Genomic DNA, 15,327 nt, shown 5'->3' on the forward strand with positions numbered 1-15,327 from the left:
TTCCAATACAAATCAATTTCTATTTGAGAGGTGGTGGTTCAGAAGAACAGTGGAATCATCCACACAGGAAGGTGTTACTGTGGGAAGCTAATTAAACTGGGCCCTGGCCCTTGAGGGCCCCTGGAAACTGTCTGGGGTGTGCTCAGCACAGCTGCAGCTCCCAGGGAGCCACAGGATAAACCCAGAACAATTCAAGGCAGCTTCACTCAGGCTTTGCCACCTTTGGGAAGGTGGAAAAAAGCCATTTAATATGTAATGCCTTCCATTAGCCAGGGTATACCTTCACTTTATAGGGCATCTTTGGTAAGTTTGTAAGGTATAGCTAGAAATTAATGGAAGCCAGAAATCAAATGACAATTTTAATAGACTTTAGAACAGCGTGTACGAGTATAAAACACTGGTTTTGTATTTCAAAAGTTGCAGGAAGATAGCCAGTCATTTTAAACAGTCTTCTACAAAACATATGCCAGTAGATTACATAAAAGACACTATATACAATATAAAAGAGCAGAAACCAATCCTCACTGTAAAAATAATTTAAAACAAAGTATTTCAATTTAAAATATCTCCTATAGCACAAACTAATACATTGTGACATGCAAGTGAAAACTAAACATATTACATTCTTTAATGTAGCCAAATAAGAGCTGTGTTAAATTTGGACAATGAGACAACATGCCAACATTTCCCAATGAATACAGGAGGCTGTTCTTAAATATTTATTAACTGTGGTATTATGTTCAAAGAACAGCCACTATACATCTTCCAAAATGTAATAAATATTAAAGCAAAGTATATGAATCATCTACATCGTTGAGTTCATTTGGGCCAATGTTGAAAAAGTGGTTTATAGAAAAATGCTGTTTCACTGACTACTGCACTGTGCAATTGTACAAAATAGTTCTAAAGGCTTGGAAACAATCTGCACTTGACCATTTGCAACATCCAGTTTTAAGGCAGCCTAGCACTTGAGACGGCAGAGTGGGGGAGAAGCTGCTTCGCTTTTGTCTCCAGGATGGAGCTGGCAGCTGGGAGGAGGTTTCCCAGCTCATGAGGAGCTCAGGCCAGCAGGTCCTTGATCCACGTGGAGCTCCTTGGCAGCACAAACGGAGGCTCCCACCACTGGAGTCAGTCTCTGGCTTGGTGCATCAGTGAGCACATTTCTGTGCCTTCTCACATGCTGGGAGGAACACTCTTCTCAACTCTGCTTCCACACGGGAGCCTTGGCAATTCCTCAGATGCTGTTTATAAAGCAAGCTGCTCTAGATGTGACCACTGGATACAGCGTGACAGGCTCTGACTGGGGGGATCCTTTCTGTTTAAAATGCTGCATTCTAACTGCTAAGGAGCCAACGCCAACAACGCTTCATTTCCACAGCAAGTCATACACAGCAACCTTAGCATTTGCACAGCACTTCTTGATCCATCAAAAAACCATTGGATTCCTCAAGTGCTGCTGTCTTGTTTCCATCTCGCTATCTGCTTGCAATTAAATATGTCTCAAACATACAAAGGAACTGTTAAAGCAAAAAAAATTAGCTGCCACAGTAGGTCTTAGAAAATGCCAGTGTTTAATGACAGACTAGGCGTGAATGAAAGGTTTAGCAGAAGTGTAAGAAGATTTTAAATAAACCAAAGTGTTACAAAGCAAGAGGTGTGAAAATACCATTCTTTGGTCTAAATTAGCTGTTCCCTTTATATTAGTTAAACATTCCAATGGCTTTTTCAAAACTGTTTAAAAATAATATAAGCTGAAATTTATTAAGGAAAAATATGTATTATATACATGGATGTCTGATCAGACAGATGAACTTAAAAGTGAACATAGTGACAGTTGTTTAGATAATCCTAGTACCTTAAAAAAAAGATGAGTTAGTGTTGAGTGCGCAGTAATAGATTTTTATTGAAAAAGGTAAAAAACTAAGCATGAAAATCTGTTTTAGTTATTTAAAAACACTACATCCGTATGGTTTTGTTGCTCTAAATTCAGACGTAAACATTCATTCTGACATGCCAAAGCTCCTAATGCTGGTGGGAAGTTCCTGTAACCAGTCAGTGATCACTTTACAGCGCATTGCTCGGATGTTCAGTCCCTGCAGCTTCATTTGTCTCAGCTGATTCCTCAGCTTCCAATTCCTCCTGTTCTGCTCCATCCTCCCCGAATCCAGGCTCCTCTTCCCTCTCGGGAGCATCCTCATCCTCTATGCCATTGTAAAACTCCTCCATCTCACTCTCATCCTCCACATCTAAGCTCTGACTGCGGCACGAGCCGCTCTCACTGCTGCTGCCACAAGAGCTGGAAGATATGATATCGTCTTCAGAATCCGAGTAGACCTCAGCACCGTGGAAGATATAGCGATTGGGTGGCAAAAACAGATACTGAGTACCTGGAACAGAATTTTAACAGTCAGTCACGTGCTGAAGTAAATGACTGATGCAAGATCTTGTGGTTAGAAGGTGCCTGAATAGATCTGTTCTCAACAGTGACTTAACTGACAAATCAGATGACATGAAAGTGCATTTTTGCCCATGTGTGTGTATTTATTACAAAGGGCAGGAGAAATGCTTCACTGGAAAGCTCAGTGTTCCTCCTCCCCCTCCCTATGATGCCAAAGAGAATTTATACTGATTGTTCAGCAGCTGTTTTATGGGAACACATTCCAAGCTAGACTTCCTCCACCTGTGACAGAATGGGAGCCCCTGCATGGAGTATCAGAAGCCTAAACCCAACCTTTCCTTTGGAAAATTGTACTTTAATTCCTGACTCCTTACATCAGTTACAGGACTACACACAGGCTTCCTTGGAAACTCTGAACTTTCCTTAAATATGTGCCTCACTCCAGCTGTGAGATTTTTAAGTCCTGTCATTACTTTGAATTCCGGCTGCAATACCAAATCATGCTCTACTGTGACCAGGTTCTGAACACCTCAGGATGAAACTAACTTTTCTGAAAATACATTTGAAGATGTTATGAAGGAATTTATTTTTTGATACCTACCTTCAACCTTCTAAACTTTGATCTTTTAGGTGAGGATGTAATCACTGATTTTAAAACCTATTATGAAATACAAAAAATATCTCCTACTGGCTTCTCCAAAATAAATAAATGGTTCGGTGAGAGTTATATAGACACTTGTCTGAACAAAAATAGCCACCAAAACCCACCGATTGAGAGTAACTTATTTATCACTTTAAGGTAAGTCTAGCATAAATGTATCAGCCAAAAGGAAGCAACATACTGAGAAGCATTAACACTTACCATCCAGCCTTTTGCTAATCTGTTCTTTTGCAGATCTGTTTACCCAACACTTCTTCAATATTTCACTCTTTTCTTTATTTTCTCCATCATTAGATACATTTTCCTTCATTGTTTCAGAGTTCATTAGCTCACTAGCAGGATTTTCAGGGTTTTCTGATGACACCTGTGTGTCCTGAAGCGTCTCCTCTGAGCAGGTCCCTTTAGTTTCTGGGGCAGGCTGACAGTTTTCTACCTTACATTCAGGTGGATGTTCTGACGCCCCCACAGAATTGGCTGGGCTCATCCTTTCTGGTGAACTGGAGCCTTCTGAAATGTTCAGAGGGGTTGGTGGGAGCTCAGCTGAGAGCGCTTCGAGCTCCTTGTGCGGCCGTGGAGGCTTTTCTGTGATTTCTGAAAGTTTTACCGAGTTGTAGCAAAGTTTTGTGTATTCACTACCCAACCTCTGACACAATTCATTAATAATGACATCACAGTCTCCAAGAAGCTCCACGTCGAAGTGTAGATGAGGCAAAGGTTCCCTATTAATTAAGATCTGAGGCACTTCATGGGGGATGGAACCTATAGATGGAAAAGAAAATTCAAATGTAGTCACTTGGATTTACTTCCAGCAGGGACCTGCTGAGAAAGCTCGCCTTCTCTTCATGCCTTCACTTGCAACAAGACAAAACCATCCAGGTCAGGCAGAAGACAAGCCAGTCCCAAATTTAACAATGGCAGTTTCACCTGCTATGCCTACTGTAGCCTGGTTAGATGGGTTTTTTTCCCCCTTTTTTTCCAGTTAAAAACACTCCTCAATCACTGAGAAACTTATGCACAGAAATACTGGCTACAGTAATATTAAAAGTACAGTAGTATTAAAAAGATTAAAATTAGTACTGTAATCTCTTCAAATTAGGTTGATTTTGTGCATTTGTTTTAGGTTCTTAAGTGCATGTGAGGAATATACTGCTGTTGAGATGCTTCCTTTCTAAAGCCTTCAAACCTTCTAAAGCATATTGCAAGCACGGAGAGAAATGAATCTTAAAACAAAGTCATTCAGGTTTAAGACAATAGTTTTTCAGATAATCATCTAATTATCTTGACATCTACCTGGAATGTAGAATAAGCACTTAGAATTTGTTACTTTCTCAATTTTCCGTTTGAGCTTTACATAGGCAAACAGCTTTCATCTTACAAAACATGCTGCTCACTAAATTGAGCCAGAGGTGTTTCTAATAGCCTGGAGTTTCTTAACTGAGAATTCCACTTCTGATGCAAATTTTTAAAAGAAAGTATCACCAGAGATAGTCACTTACTTGGGATCAATGCTACTGGTCTTACTTTGAGTGAAGACCCAATGACAATGAGGAGATCCACTTCATTTTTGTCGTACTTCATGGCACGGTGGAACTGCTCAGGCAGGTTCTCCCCAAAGAACACAATATCCGGCTTCATGATGGCCAGCGGCTCCTCGGGGGGACAGCAGGGACAGCGGGGCACCACCTGCACACAACAGCCCTGTTACAGCCCTGCAGGGCTGGCCTCTGAGGAACTCACAGGTCTCACAACCCCCTGTTACAGCCCTGCAGGGCTGGCCTCTGAGGAATTCACACCTCCATGTCTCACAGACACTTATTTTGGCACAGACAGGGAAGTTGCAGTGATATTTCCTCGTTTCATTGTTCTGTGGGTGTACAGGCAGCTACACTTTTCACTGCTGTCTGCAGCAAAGCTACAGCAGGAATAAAGAGGGAGAGACCAGGCAGGTCTATACCACAAGCCAAAGTCCAGCAGTTGTGCTCAACACCAACTGAGCATACCTCCATTTGACAGGAACAGATTTTTCATAGTTTAATCAGAACAAAAACTGAGATTTCGCTGTCAGGTTCCAGTTGAGGATCTGATACAAATACTGTTCTAATCCAAGAGTCTTTTGTAGAGCTTTACCTGCAGTTTCTCCTCTCCTCCAAAAGGTTACATGTGTTATGCTCACAAAGCTGCAGGGCAGGCAACTGGCTAAGAGCATACAGGACAAGAATAGAGGCCAGAACTTGCTTGGTCTCCATTTTAAACTCTTCTAATTCCTCCAGAAATAGAGAGAATCCTGCTTCACTAACCAAAGTGGTCACTAGTTGGGTTTGTGGAGAAGTAGATTCCCTTTTCTCCTGAGCCAGTGAGTTTTCTGATCTTTGGGACTTCTTTCAACTCTTTTCTACTCAAAAAGACTTTTTAAGAGAGAATAAAAGCAAGAAGGTGAGTGATCCACAGACAATACTGAGCAATTTCCTTACAACAGTTCAAGTCTTTTCAGCTGTAGTGTTAAAATATAAAACTTCACAATAAATCCAAGGAGCTGCAATCATATAGAAACCATCACAAGCTACAGATTAGAGCTATAAAGATGTAAAGATATGCATATTACCTATTGGAATAAAAAATACCTGAAAACTGACATTTCAATGCATAACAAGTCCCTACTATTCAGAGAACAACTGCAGAAAAAATAATACAGCACACTGAAAGTTTAAATGAAAATTAATTTTTAGGATGCCTGCAGTGGGACAGAAGACAATACTTTCCAAATTAGAAAATAAGACAAGTAGAAGGCTTTCTTCTAGTGTCAGATAATCTTTCCCAAAAATTAAAGTGTTTGAGCAAAGAAAAACCTTTCGGGATTGATGCCTTGTGGGATAAGAAGCAATTTGGCACAAGAGCTGGGAACTGGTGTGGTGGAAACCACCATCCTGCACCGAAGCAAGAAAGCACCCAATAATCCCACAGTCATGGGAAACCAACTAAAAGATTTCCCAAAAAGGAGCAGGTGGCTAGAATGAGTTTTGAACTTCTCCCTCAAATCTTTATATATTAGAAAGAGAAAATCTAACTTCAGTCAGGTGGCTCTGGAGGTAAAGGAACAAAAATTATCTTTAGAATCTTCTTAAAAATAATACTCTTAATAGCAGAGTAAACCAAATTTCATTAATTCAGTGTTACAAGGCTTCAGGCTTATGAGAGTCACATTTCTTAAAGCTTTAACTCAAAACATCTCTTCTGAAAGGCTTTCACTGAATTCCATTTCAAATGTAATGCCTGAAGGATTTACATCCCTTCCTTGTTTCTCATCTGTGCACTCTGTTGCAACTGTGAACTCTGAGGCATTTATCAAAAAAAAAACAGTGAGCCTGCAGGAGTCCCCTTTCATTTGCATAAACAAGACCTTTTTTGATGACAGAATCATCACCTCTGTTCCTTCAAAAGAAGGGGGAGAGGAGCAAATGTAGATAGGGTCTCCAAGTCAAAGGTTCATCTGCTCTGACAGAGCAGAACCAGCTCTTGCCTTGGTCCTGGGTCACTTCACCCAGAAATGGGGAGTTTGGAACATGGAATAGTTCAGGAGTCCTAGGAACACCAACATCCCATTTGATCCTTGCTCTAGCCTGCTCTGTGATTAGCAATTTCTCCATGGATCAGCTGCATTTGAAACACATTTTTAATACAGATAAATGCTCAAAGAGTAGCCAATGTTATAAAAGGCTTAAGAATGCTTTCTCAGTGTGACTCTAAATTCAGATCAACACAAACCAGGTATAAATCCAGCTTTCTGCTTACCATTTAACCTCTAATTTTTATCAGAGGAGCTATTAAAAATGGGCTCTTAACGTTTTGTTCTGATTTTTGCCATTACCTAATTTTGGAGTACAGTATTTGAATATACTTTTAAATACCAGAGGAAATACTAAAATACAGAGAGGCACTTTTATGAAATACATGCAGAGATCTAGAGGCTTTTAAAAGCAGATCTTGTAAGCAATCCCAGCATGGGGGTTCAGGGTTTGGTTTGGGGTGTTTTTGAGAGAATTACTTCTTAGAAAGCTGAAAGTGTGTTAAAGTAAATTTTTTACCTGATTGAAAATATCTCCTCGAACAACTTCACAATCAACTTTGTATTTACAGATCAGGCAGGAAGCTGTTGCAAAGGAACCTGAAGGGAAAAACCCGTATGGTAGCATCAGGATTTGAAGTCATTCAGATTTGGTCTTATACCCAAGGTGTTTTGACAAAAAGGCTGTTATGTTGCAGTACTACAGAAATCAAGCCATTAAAAAAGGTAATGTAAAATTAAAAAGAGATCCTTGTAATACTAGAAGTTACTGTTCTTCTAGGTGTTAGTGAGTAGAAATCTTGTTTTAGGAGTAGCCATATACCACATGCACGTCATCACAAACGATCCTGTGTCCTCTCACATCTCAGATCCCCTGACCTGTGCAAGCACAGACAAGGAGCAGAGAACAGAACCTGCCCTTCTTGTTACACAGCAGTGGTGCTGCAAACAGCATCAGCAGCACAGGAACCCACAGCAACTCCACACACTGTAGCACAAAATAACTAAGAAATGCATTAATAAAGACCATATGCTTTCAGGGTATTGTATTGGCTAAGACAAAGAGTGAAAGCACAGAAAAACCTGGAGCAGATAATTTATGAGCAGCTGGCAGCTCAGCTCTGATGATCACTGCAGGCCTGCAAACTTCTGAAAAAGTAGAACACAGCTTCTGAAACCTTGCTCAGCACTGCAGCTCCCCCAGTGTGAGGGATTCCAAGGACTATGGGAGGTATGACAGTTATTTGCTCACTTTAATTAGCTGATAGTAATAATTCAGAGCGTCATACAGGGTCACGTCTATCAGGCTTGCAAACCCAACTCAGAGGAATCTGCTGCTACTTCTCTGCAACTCTATTATGTGAATTACTTTTCACCAGCAGAAGTTTGGTGTCCATGTCATTCCCAGCCAGCAAGCCACGCCCTCTGCTCACTCAGCTCCAGAAAGGAATACAGTCTAATTCCAGATGCATTGGTTGAATGCAAGAGCCATTTTAAATACAGCAGAATGCATTTCAGACACCACAGTTTTCATAGGAGGAATTGTGCTGTAGGTCTGCAGTGACAGATGGGTCTGAAGGTTCACATAAGAACTCCCCAAATCACTGCAAGTTTCTGTGTTAACTACTCATTATTAACTTGCCATTGCCCCAGCCACAGGAAAAAGCAGAATAAATACAGCAGTGTATTTATTTTGTGCCCCACAGAAGAGCTTTGGTTTTTCTTCAGCCATCATCATTAGGAAACAACCATTTGTTAAAGAGCAGCAGCAGTAGGTCAGATAAAGCTTGATGGGCTCAAAAGAACCTTTGCTAATTTGCAAAGGCCTCAAAATCTCCAACTGCATATGCTTTTAAAGAATCTGTTTCATTCAGCATCACCTTTTTGTGATCTCATCCCTGCAGTGTGCAACTGGAAAAACGGGGAGCTTGAGCACAGCAGTGATGTGCAAAAACCCAGCCACATAAGAGGTTTGTAACAAATGCCTCAGATGAAATGCCAACCAAAAGAAAATGTGTGGCACATTAAGCACAGAAACCAGCACTGGGGCTGGGAAGCTGACTGGCAGATGCTGCTGTATGCTGCTAGGGTCCCACTCAGAGCACTGTGCTTGCTCTGCCAGGAGAATGAAAATTGGAAACGGATCTGGCACTGAGCTAAGCTTTGTAGGTATGGAAACCACATGAGTTTGGCCCCTGGCAAACGTGCAATTAGTTGGATGGACCTTACAAACATGCCAGTGCTGCTTTTAGATGATCTATGTGTCTGAGGTTTATTAAATGATCCAAACATGCATTTAAGAACTAACTTTCTAAATTCTTTTGAAAACTAATACTTGGACTTTCAGCTTGACATATACAAGTCCTTGGAAATGGAAAGCATATCAAGCAATTAAAGCGATTCCACTTAATTAGGCCTCATAATTACAGAATCTGTATGACACTACAAGATGATCTTCAGTTCAACTGAACTGGTGATTGATGCTCAATGTTTTAAACCTGAGGTGGAGTCACTGAGGTGTCAGGATATTTTAGGATTTCAGTGTAATGTGACATAAAGAGTCAGATAACACCGAGACTCCCATTCCATTATGGGCAGTGAGAGGGACCCATGGCAAGACTGGTTTCCATGCTGTGTTCTCACACAGATCAAGAAGCACCAAAAGCATTTTAGAAGGTACAGTCTAAGCTCATGCCAACAGGGTGTGGATCTTCACTGATACACAGACCCTTTATCGAGCTCAATTCCTGAAAGGAGTTATTTCTATTTGAAACCCTTCTGATTTAAATGTAAGCTGTCTGAAACAAAATTTCACCATTTAAAAATCAGAGTATTTGTTGGCAAGAGACAAGAATTCAAGGAAAGAAAGTTTCATTCCAACAGAGATTACCTTGTCACATGCACCAGTAGGAATTCCCACAGGGAAAATAAGTGAAACTAAACCTACTAACCATGACATTGTATTATCCTTTGGATTCCTGCAACCTGTTCCAGTGTGTCTATGTTCTGAGTATAGTTGCGGAGGAGTTTTCCTTCTTTATCCATCAAAGCGATGAACCTGTGACAGAGAGATGGCTGGAACTGTCCCGGGTAGATTTCCTAGGGAATTCAGAAGCACATTAGACAGTGGAAGTGGATACAGAGTCTCCCCCTGAGCTGGGTACTGTCCCCAGCATCCCAGAGCCCCTTACCCTGGTCCCTCCCTGTGCCCTTTGCCACTGCCCTGGCATCCAACTCCTTTTCCCACTGCTCAGCTCCTCAGCATGGCAGGAGGAACTGCTCCCTGCAACCTGGGGTTTTGGTTTTACACAGCATAAAAGCAATGTTTAGATCTTTTTCTGGTTTTGAGACTTATGAAATAGCAAAGCTTTCTCTCCTTTGTTAAGTGTCAAGTGATCTTAATATTTGTTACTAGAAACACATATTCTGATGAACAGAATAGGAGGGGGAGGAGTGAAAAAGGAGAAAAGTAAAAAGTATCAGCTAAATCAGATTTGGACTTTTCTGGTAAAACCTGTGTGTAGACAGGTTTCAAGTAAGTTGATTTTTTTGCTTGCTGTGGTGTTTTTTGGTTTGGGGTGGGTTTTTGTTTGTGGGGATGGTGTTTTTTTAATATTAAAACCCAAAGGAACAGAGTATACTAATGAACATCAAAATTTGTTAGTATCTGGATAGGAAGCTTTCAGAGAAAGATGAGCAGAAAAAGAATGCATTGGGTTTTCTTTTCCAATCTTTGTAATAAGACAGACCAGTAGTATGAATTGTGAGCAAATGGAAGAAAGAATGAGCACAACCTGTGGTGATTGATTTTCACAAGTCCTTACTGGTCCTGTAGAAATTCTTATATCTTGGGTTTGATTTTTTTTTTTTTTGGTCTGAAGGAAATTGAAGACTAAATGCAATTGGACTTTGGGTTTTTTTTTTTTTTGTTTCTCCATATGTCTACAGTTTCTACAATTCCTTCTTGTCTAAGAGACATAATCACTGCTTTTGATACTGTTTAATATCACTGAGAGATTTTCAGCCATCTGAAATTGCTGTTTATATCATGAACTTACAACAGGAACAGTAAAGTAAATTTTAAAAAGAGAAAGAATGTTGCCAAACAGTTTCTAGTTTTTATCTGAGTTATGCATTTTAATATTGTCATCTGTCTTTACTGACCAAGACAAGAACTGTTGGAAAAGCATACCTTTGCAAACTTAAAAAATGGCCTGGGATCCTTTCTGAAATATTCTATATCAAACATTGCTTGAGGATCTGGAAGGTCTGGGAAGTCTACAGCAAGGCGTGCATAGATGCCATCTCTGGATCTAAAGTCAGGTATTCCACAAGACACTGAAACCTGAAATATATTATTGCAATCTGAAATAAATGAAACTACATATTGGACTGTAAAGTGTTGCTCTGGGAAACCACACATTTCTGTATGCCCAGTGCTCAGAAACATTAAGAACAACCAAACCAGTCTGGGTTCTCTGTATTTATTTTTCTTTTCCTTTTTTTTTTTTTTTTTTTTTTTTTGGTCCCATATAACAATTCCCAAATCACAACCAGGAGAAACAGCACAGAAACAAAATTTGACAAGTGGACAAAATCCCTTTAGTACAGTCTGCACAGGTAGTAACAGGATACCAGAACTTGCTTTTACCACTGGAAGTTTTGTAAGATGTGAACAAAAATTTAGAGCATTATTGCATTAAATTTAATTATTAATTGTTCACAGATCTGCCAACTCAGGCTTAGAAATGTTGGTTGATATTTTAAATTTTTTTTACATGCTAACACACTAACAGAATAGTCTTGCTTTTAAAAAAATATATTCTTACTTCTGAAGAATAAACCCCTTTTGATAAAAGTTGTTTATCAATAAACACTGCTTATCAAAGCATTGTAGTAGTCAATAAGGACTGAAATCATTGTCTCAGACTACCCCAAAATAGCATGGGAAGAGGAACAGGTGTGTGCAAGTATGGAAAGAGCAAGACTGGGAGTAGCAGTGCTCTTCTAAAAGCTGATTTGAATTACTCATCTGATCTGGATCGTATCATACCATCTGTGTGTGAACAACAGAAACAAGAAATGATCTGGTGCACAGGTACAGAGCTGCAAATGTGCTGCAGCTCAGAAATGTTCTTTAGTCAAAGAGTGAGTAGTTTTATCAGCACCACAGAGCACCACGTGCTGAAAGTAACATTCAGTCTGCTGAAATCTGACCAAACTGTCCTTATGATCATCCTCCTCCTCCCCCCCAACTCTTTTCAAATCCTCTTCTTCCAGTCCCTCAAGCTCCATCTGGGATTTTAAGAGATCCACTGAGATTCTGCTTTAAAACAAAAGACTAGGATAGAAAAAGTTCTGGACAGATAATGTGTTCTTATTCCAAAACTGTTTTGCATGGGAGCAGCTGTTTACAAGTTTCTGTGTCTAAGAATATTTGGTTCTGAGAAGAAAGATGTGTGATTTCCAATGGAAGCTGCAGTCCTTGCAGTGGACTGGACTCTTCCCCCGACAGCTGTTGGCAGATTTACTGCAGGGTTTGCAACCTCTTGTTCCCATCCCTGCAAGCTGTACTGAAGTACTGAACCAACCTGGCTCCACATTTTCACACCGTCATTGCAGCAATACCTACCCCAGCTCCAGTCAAGACCATGATCTTCTTGCACTCCTGCAAAAGTTTCACAGCATCATCAATGGTGTTGATATCTTTCCTCTTCTTCCTTTTTGGTGGCTCTGAAAGGATGTTTATCACGATTTGCCACAGAGTCATGTCATCCAGTTCAGGTGGGGGGATCGTTTCTGGTAGCAGGTCCTTCAGAATCATCCGTGGGTCTGTACCTAACATGAGATGCTGCTGAACAAAAGTGTAGGGACCTAAGAAAATTTAAAAATACAGATATTTAAAACAGAGTTAGGTACTACAAATTATCATGGTTATTGTTCCATTTATTAATCCTTACTAGTACAGTTTCATTAATCCAATTTAATGCTCCATTTATCAAACCCCCTGTATTTTGATCTAAAAGTGAGAGCTGGGCATTTTATTTATATATCATTATTTTATGTTAACCCATGAAGGATTTCATAGAAAGTCGGTCAAGTGAAAATCCCAGTTCACAGCAAAGTTAACCTCTTTTAGAGGTGCAACAGGATTTTCACAATGTGCCTCCATCTGTACTTTCCCAACATTCAGTATTTACAGGAATAAGCTGACAACAAACAAACAACAAACATACATATATTTTCCAGAGATATTATAAACCATCACTCTAACCAGACACATAGAGACCAGAAATCCATGATTTTTGTTGGTTTTTTGGTCATTTAACACAAATTATTTCAGACATTACCTCCTCAAGCCATTAAATCAATCTTTCCAGAAACACTTGAGATGAGGGCTCACTGTCCTAAAATCATACAGGGATCATCTTCTTGTCCCTTAAAGAATTAATACTAAGTAGGCAAGCTATAGAAACATGCCATAAATTAGTCTAATTTAGTGAACCTGTGTGTATGCTTTTCATAGGAATTGTGGCAGGATTTATATTCAAGAAAAAATTAAGACATTGACAATTTTAATCAAAATACAGCAAGTTTCAAGGTTCATTTTTAAACTCCTTAAATAACATACAGAATACAGTCAACACTCTAAGCTGTTCAGAGGCACTAACTGCCAATATTTTTGCAACAGGAAAAATAACTTGAACACTAGGGAGTGATTGTTCAAAGGCAAAGAGCATCCAAGATCATGCTCCAGGCTTTTACCTATACGTGGCCTTGGGGTCCAGTCACTGGAACTTGCATGGGAGGCTCTGTCTTCCTCATCACTGTCACAGGAGTGAAAGCCATTGGCTATGATTTCTTCGCTGAGGAGGAAGTTATCTGCAAGACAGCATGAGCATGGGGTTACACTCCAGCCCAAGGGCACAGTGCATCTTCAAACTGATCACAAAAACAAAAATCACACAGTCAGAAGCTTTGTCACTTAGGCACAGAAAATGTCTATTTCTCTTCACATTTAGAGATGGACTTCCAAGATGTTGGTAGATTTACTGCAGGGTTTGCACCTCAGTGCTGGGCTTCAGGGGGACTGGATGCTGACCTTGGTGAAATCTTGTTCTCTAAAGTGTTGGGCATTATGGGTATTTCACCATAGAAATAATCCAAATGTTTTAAAAGTATAACTGAAAACGTCTTTCCCTTTCCCACTGCATTCAGTTCATTCAAAAACTGGGTAAAATGAAAACATGTCACCAGTGCAGACAGATCTTTGACTAGGTTTTAAGAGCATTTAACAACATTTTGAAAGAAACCCACAAATGCACATTTGCTACAACAAATTCACAGGATTTGGTGAGGATGTTACCTTGCAGCTCGGCTGTATTGCTGACCACATACACAATTTATGATATTTCAGTTGTGACACAGAACATGCTCCCCTGTACCACCTTCACTAAGTTTCTCTCGTCCATTTGGCCCTGCAGCTGGGCCTGGCTCAAAGTGCCAGAGTCACCTCAGCTCAGCCCGTGGCTTTAAGCCAGAGTAACTCAATCTAACTCCATCTCAGACCTCGATGAGTGAGCCCAGGGCAGAACAAGAACAATTTGTGTTACTGAGCTCACGTTGAAGGGGAAATCTAAATTCCAGCCTGAGCAGCTTATTAGAACATAGACTACTCAACAACCTTTTTTACTGGCTTCATTAGAAATAGCCTCAGCACCTGTAGCTTCATTTGCTGAAAATCTATGGACAAAGAACAAATTTCACTCATGCTCTGTAAAGCAAAGAATCACTGACGTAGTTCTCATTCTCGTCTGAAGAACTGAAGAACCCCCTGCACTGTTTTAGCTGTTATTCCGCTCGATTCTCAAATAAAGAACACCACTAAACACCATCATTTTTTATTCAGAGGTTGTGTTGTCCTTCTCCTTGTTAGCATAAATTTTTGATTTGACTTTATTTTTGATTAGAAAATAAAGATCAATGACAGAAATTTGTTGTTGGTCCTTGCTGTCTTGTTCTTCTGAGGCCACAGGTGCTGATGGACATTACTATTTCCTATTAATCTACTTATTTACAGCATTTCAGTTCCATCATGTTATGCATGAAGTCAGTGAACATTGAGAATTTTGGAGAAGGAAAAAGTGCATTAGTACACATCAGTAACCGCGAGGTACAAGTTTAACTTGAGCGACCTTTATGGCTTCTGTATCAAGAAGCAAAATTTACATTGTGAAAGGCTCCTCACAGGCAGGGCATAGGGCCTGGGATTCAGGAAACGCTGACAGATACAAGAAGGATAAAGTAACAGTTCAAACTGTAACACTCCCTGAGTATTCCTCAAAGGACCAGAGGGGATAATGCAGGCCAGAACTAAGCCAGCCACAGCAAAACACCTGAGGCTCGGAGGGACCTGAGCAAAAGGCTTTGTGTAAGGCACTAGTAACAGATCATTGGCTTGGCTGTCAGCTGTTCTAGTGGAGATTTTAAATACTGAGGCTGTTCCAGGTTTACTCTATACCTGTTCCTTTTGTACTGCTTTTGCACAGACATTTGCTACAGAGTTGAAGTACCTCTAACGGCATTCCAAGATAAAATGTAAAGACTATACTGGCAGAATCCAGTGTCTGATAAATTTTAATAAGTCTTTCCAAAGCACTGCTTTAAAAAAAAAAAAAAAAAAAAAAGGCAAGCCAAAATTAACAA

At 40.1% G+C, this 15,327-nt stretch overlaps 1 protein-coding gene across 1 annotated transcript; it reads right to left on the reverse strand.

Moving 5' to 3' along the window:
• Positions 1 to 346: 346 nt before the first annotated feature.
• SIRT1 (sirtuin 1) lies at positions 347 to 14,332 on the reverse strand. The gene is made up of 8 exons (XM_021529036.2): positions 13,387 to 14,332; positions 12,254 to 12,495; positions 10,814 to 10,966; positions 9,573 to 9,720; positions 7,142 to 7,221; positions 4,556 to 4,742; positions 3,261 to 3,818; positions 347 to 2,387 (listed from the first exon to the last, which is right to left on the reverse strand). Exons 2-8 carry the CDS (start codon positions 12,464 to 12,466, stop codon positions 2,065 to 2,067), a joined length of 1,662 nt encoding a protein of 553 aa, XP_021384711.1. The 5' UTR covers positions 12,467 to 12,495; positions 13,387 to 14,332; the 3' UTR covers positions 347 to 2,064.
• Between the last annotated feature and the right edge of the window lie 995 nt (positions 14,333 to 15,327).

This window comes from Lonchura striata, chromosome 7 (genome assembly GCF_046129695.1).
Source record: "Lonchura striata isolate bLonStr1 chromosome 7, bLonStr1.mat, whole genome shotgun sequence".
In the NCBI taxonomy this organism is placed as follows: Eukaryota; Metazoa; Chordata; class Aves; order Passeriformes; family Estrildidae; genus Lonchura; species Lonchura striata.

What these genes read in the sequence shown, in the direction of transcription:
- SIRT1 (XM_021529036.2), bottom strand. Translation starts at nt 12,466, where the DNA reads ATGTTAGGTACAGACCCACGGATGATTCTGAAGGACCTGCTACCAGAA. An exon ending in CATTTTTTAAGTTTGCAAAG is followed by an intron (nt 9,721 to 10,813) that starts GTATGCTTTTCC and finishes TGAATTCCCTAG; the next exon opens with GAAATCTACCCGGGACAGTT. An exon ending in ACCAGTAGCATTGATCCCAA is followed by an intron (nt 3,819 to 4,555) that starts GTAAGTGACTAT and finishes TTCCATCTATAG; the next exon opens with GTTCCATCCCCCATGAAGTG.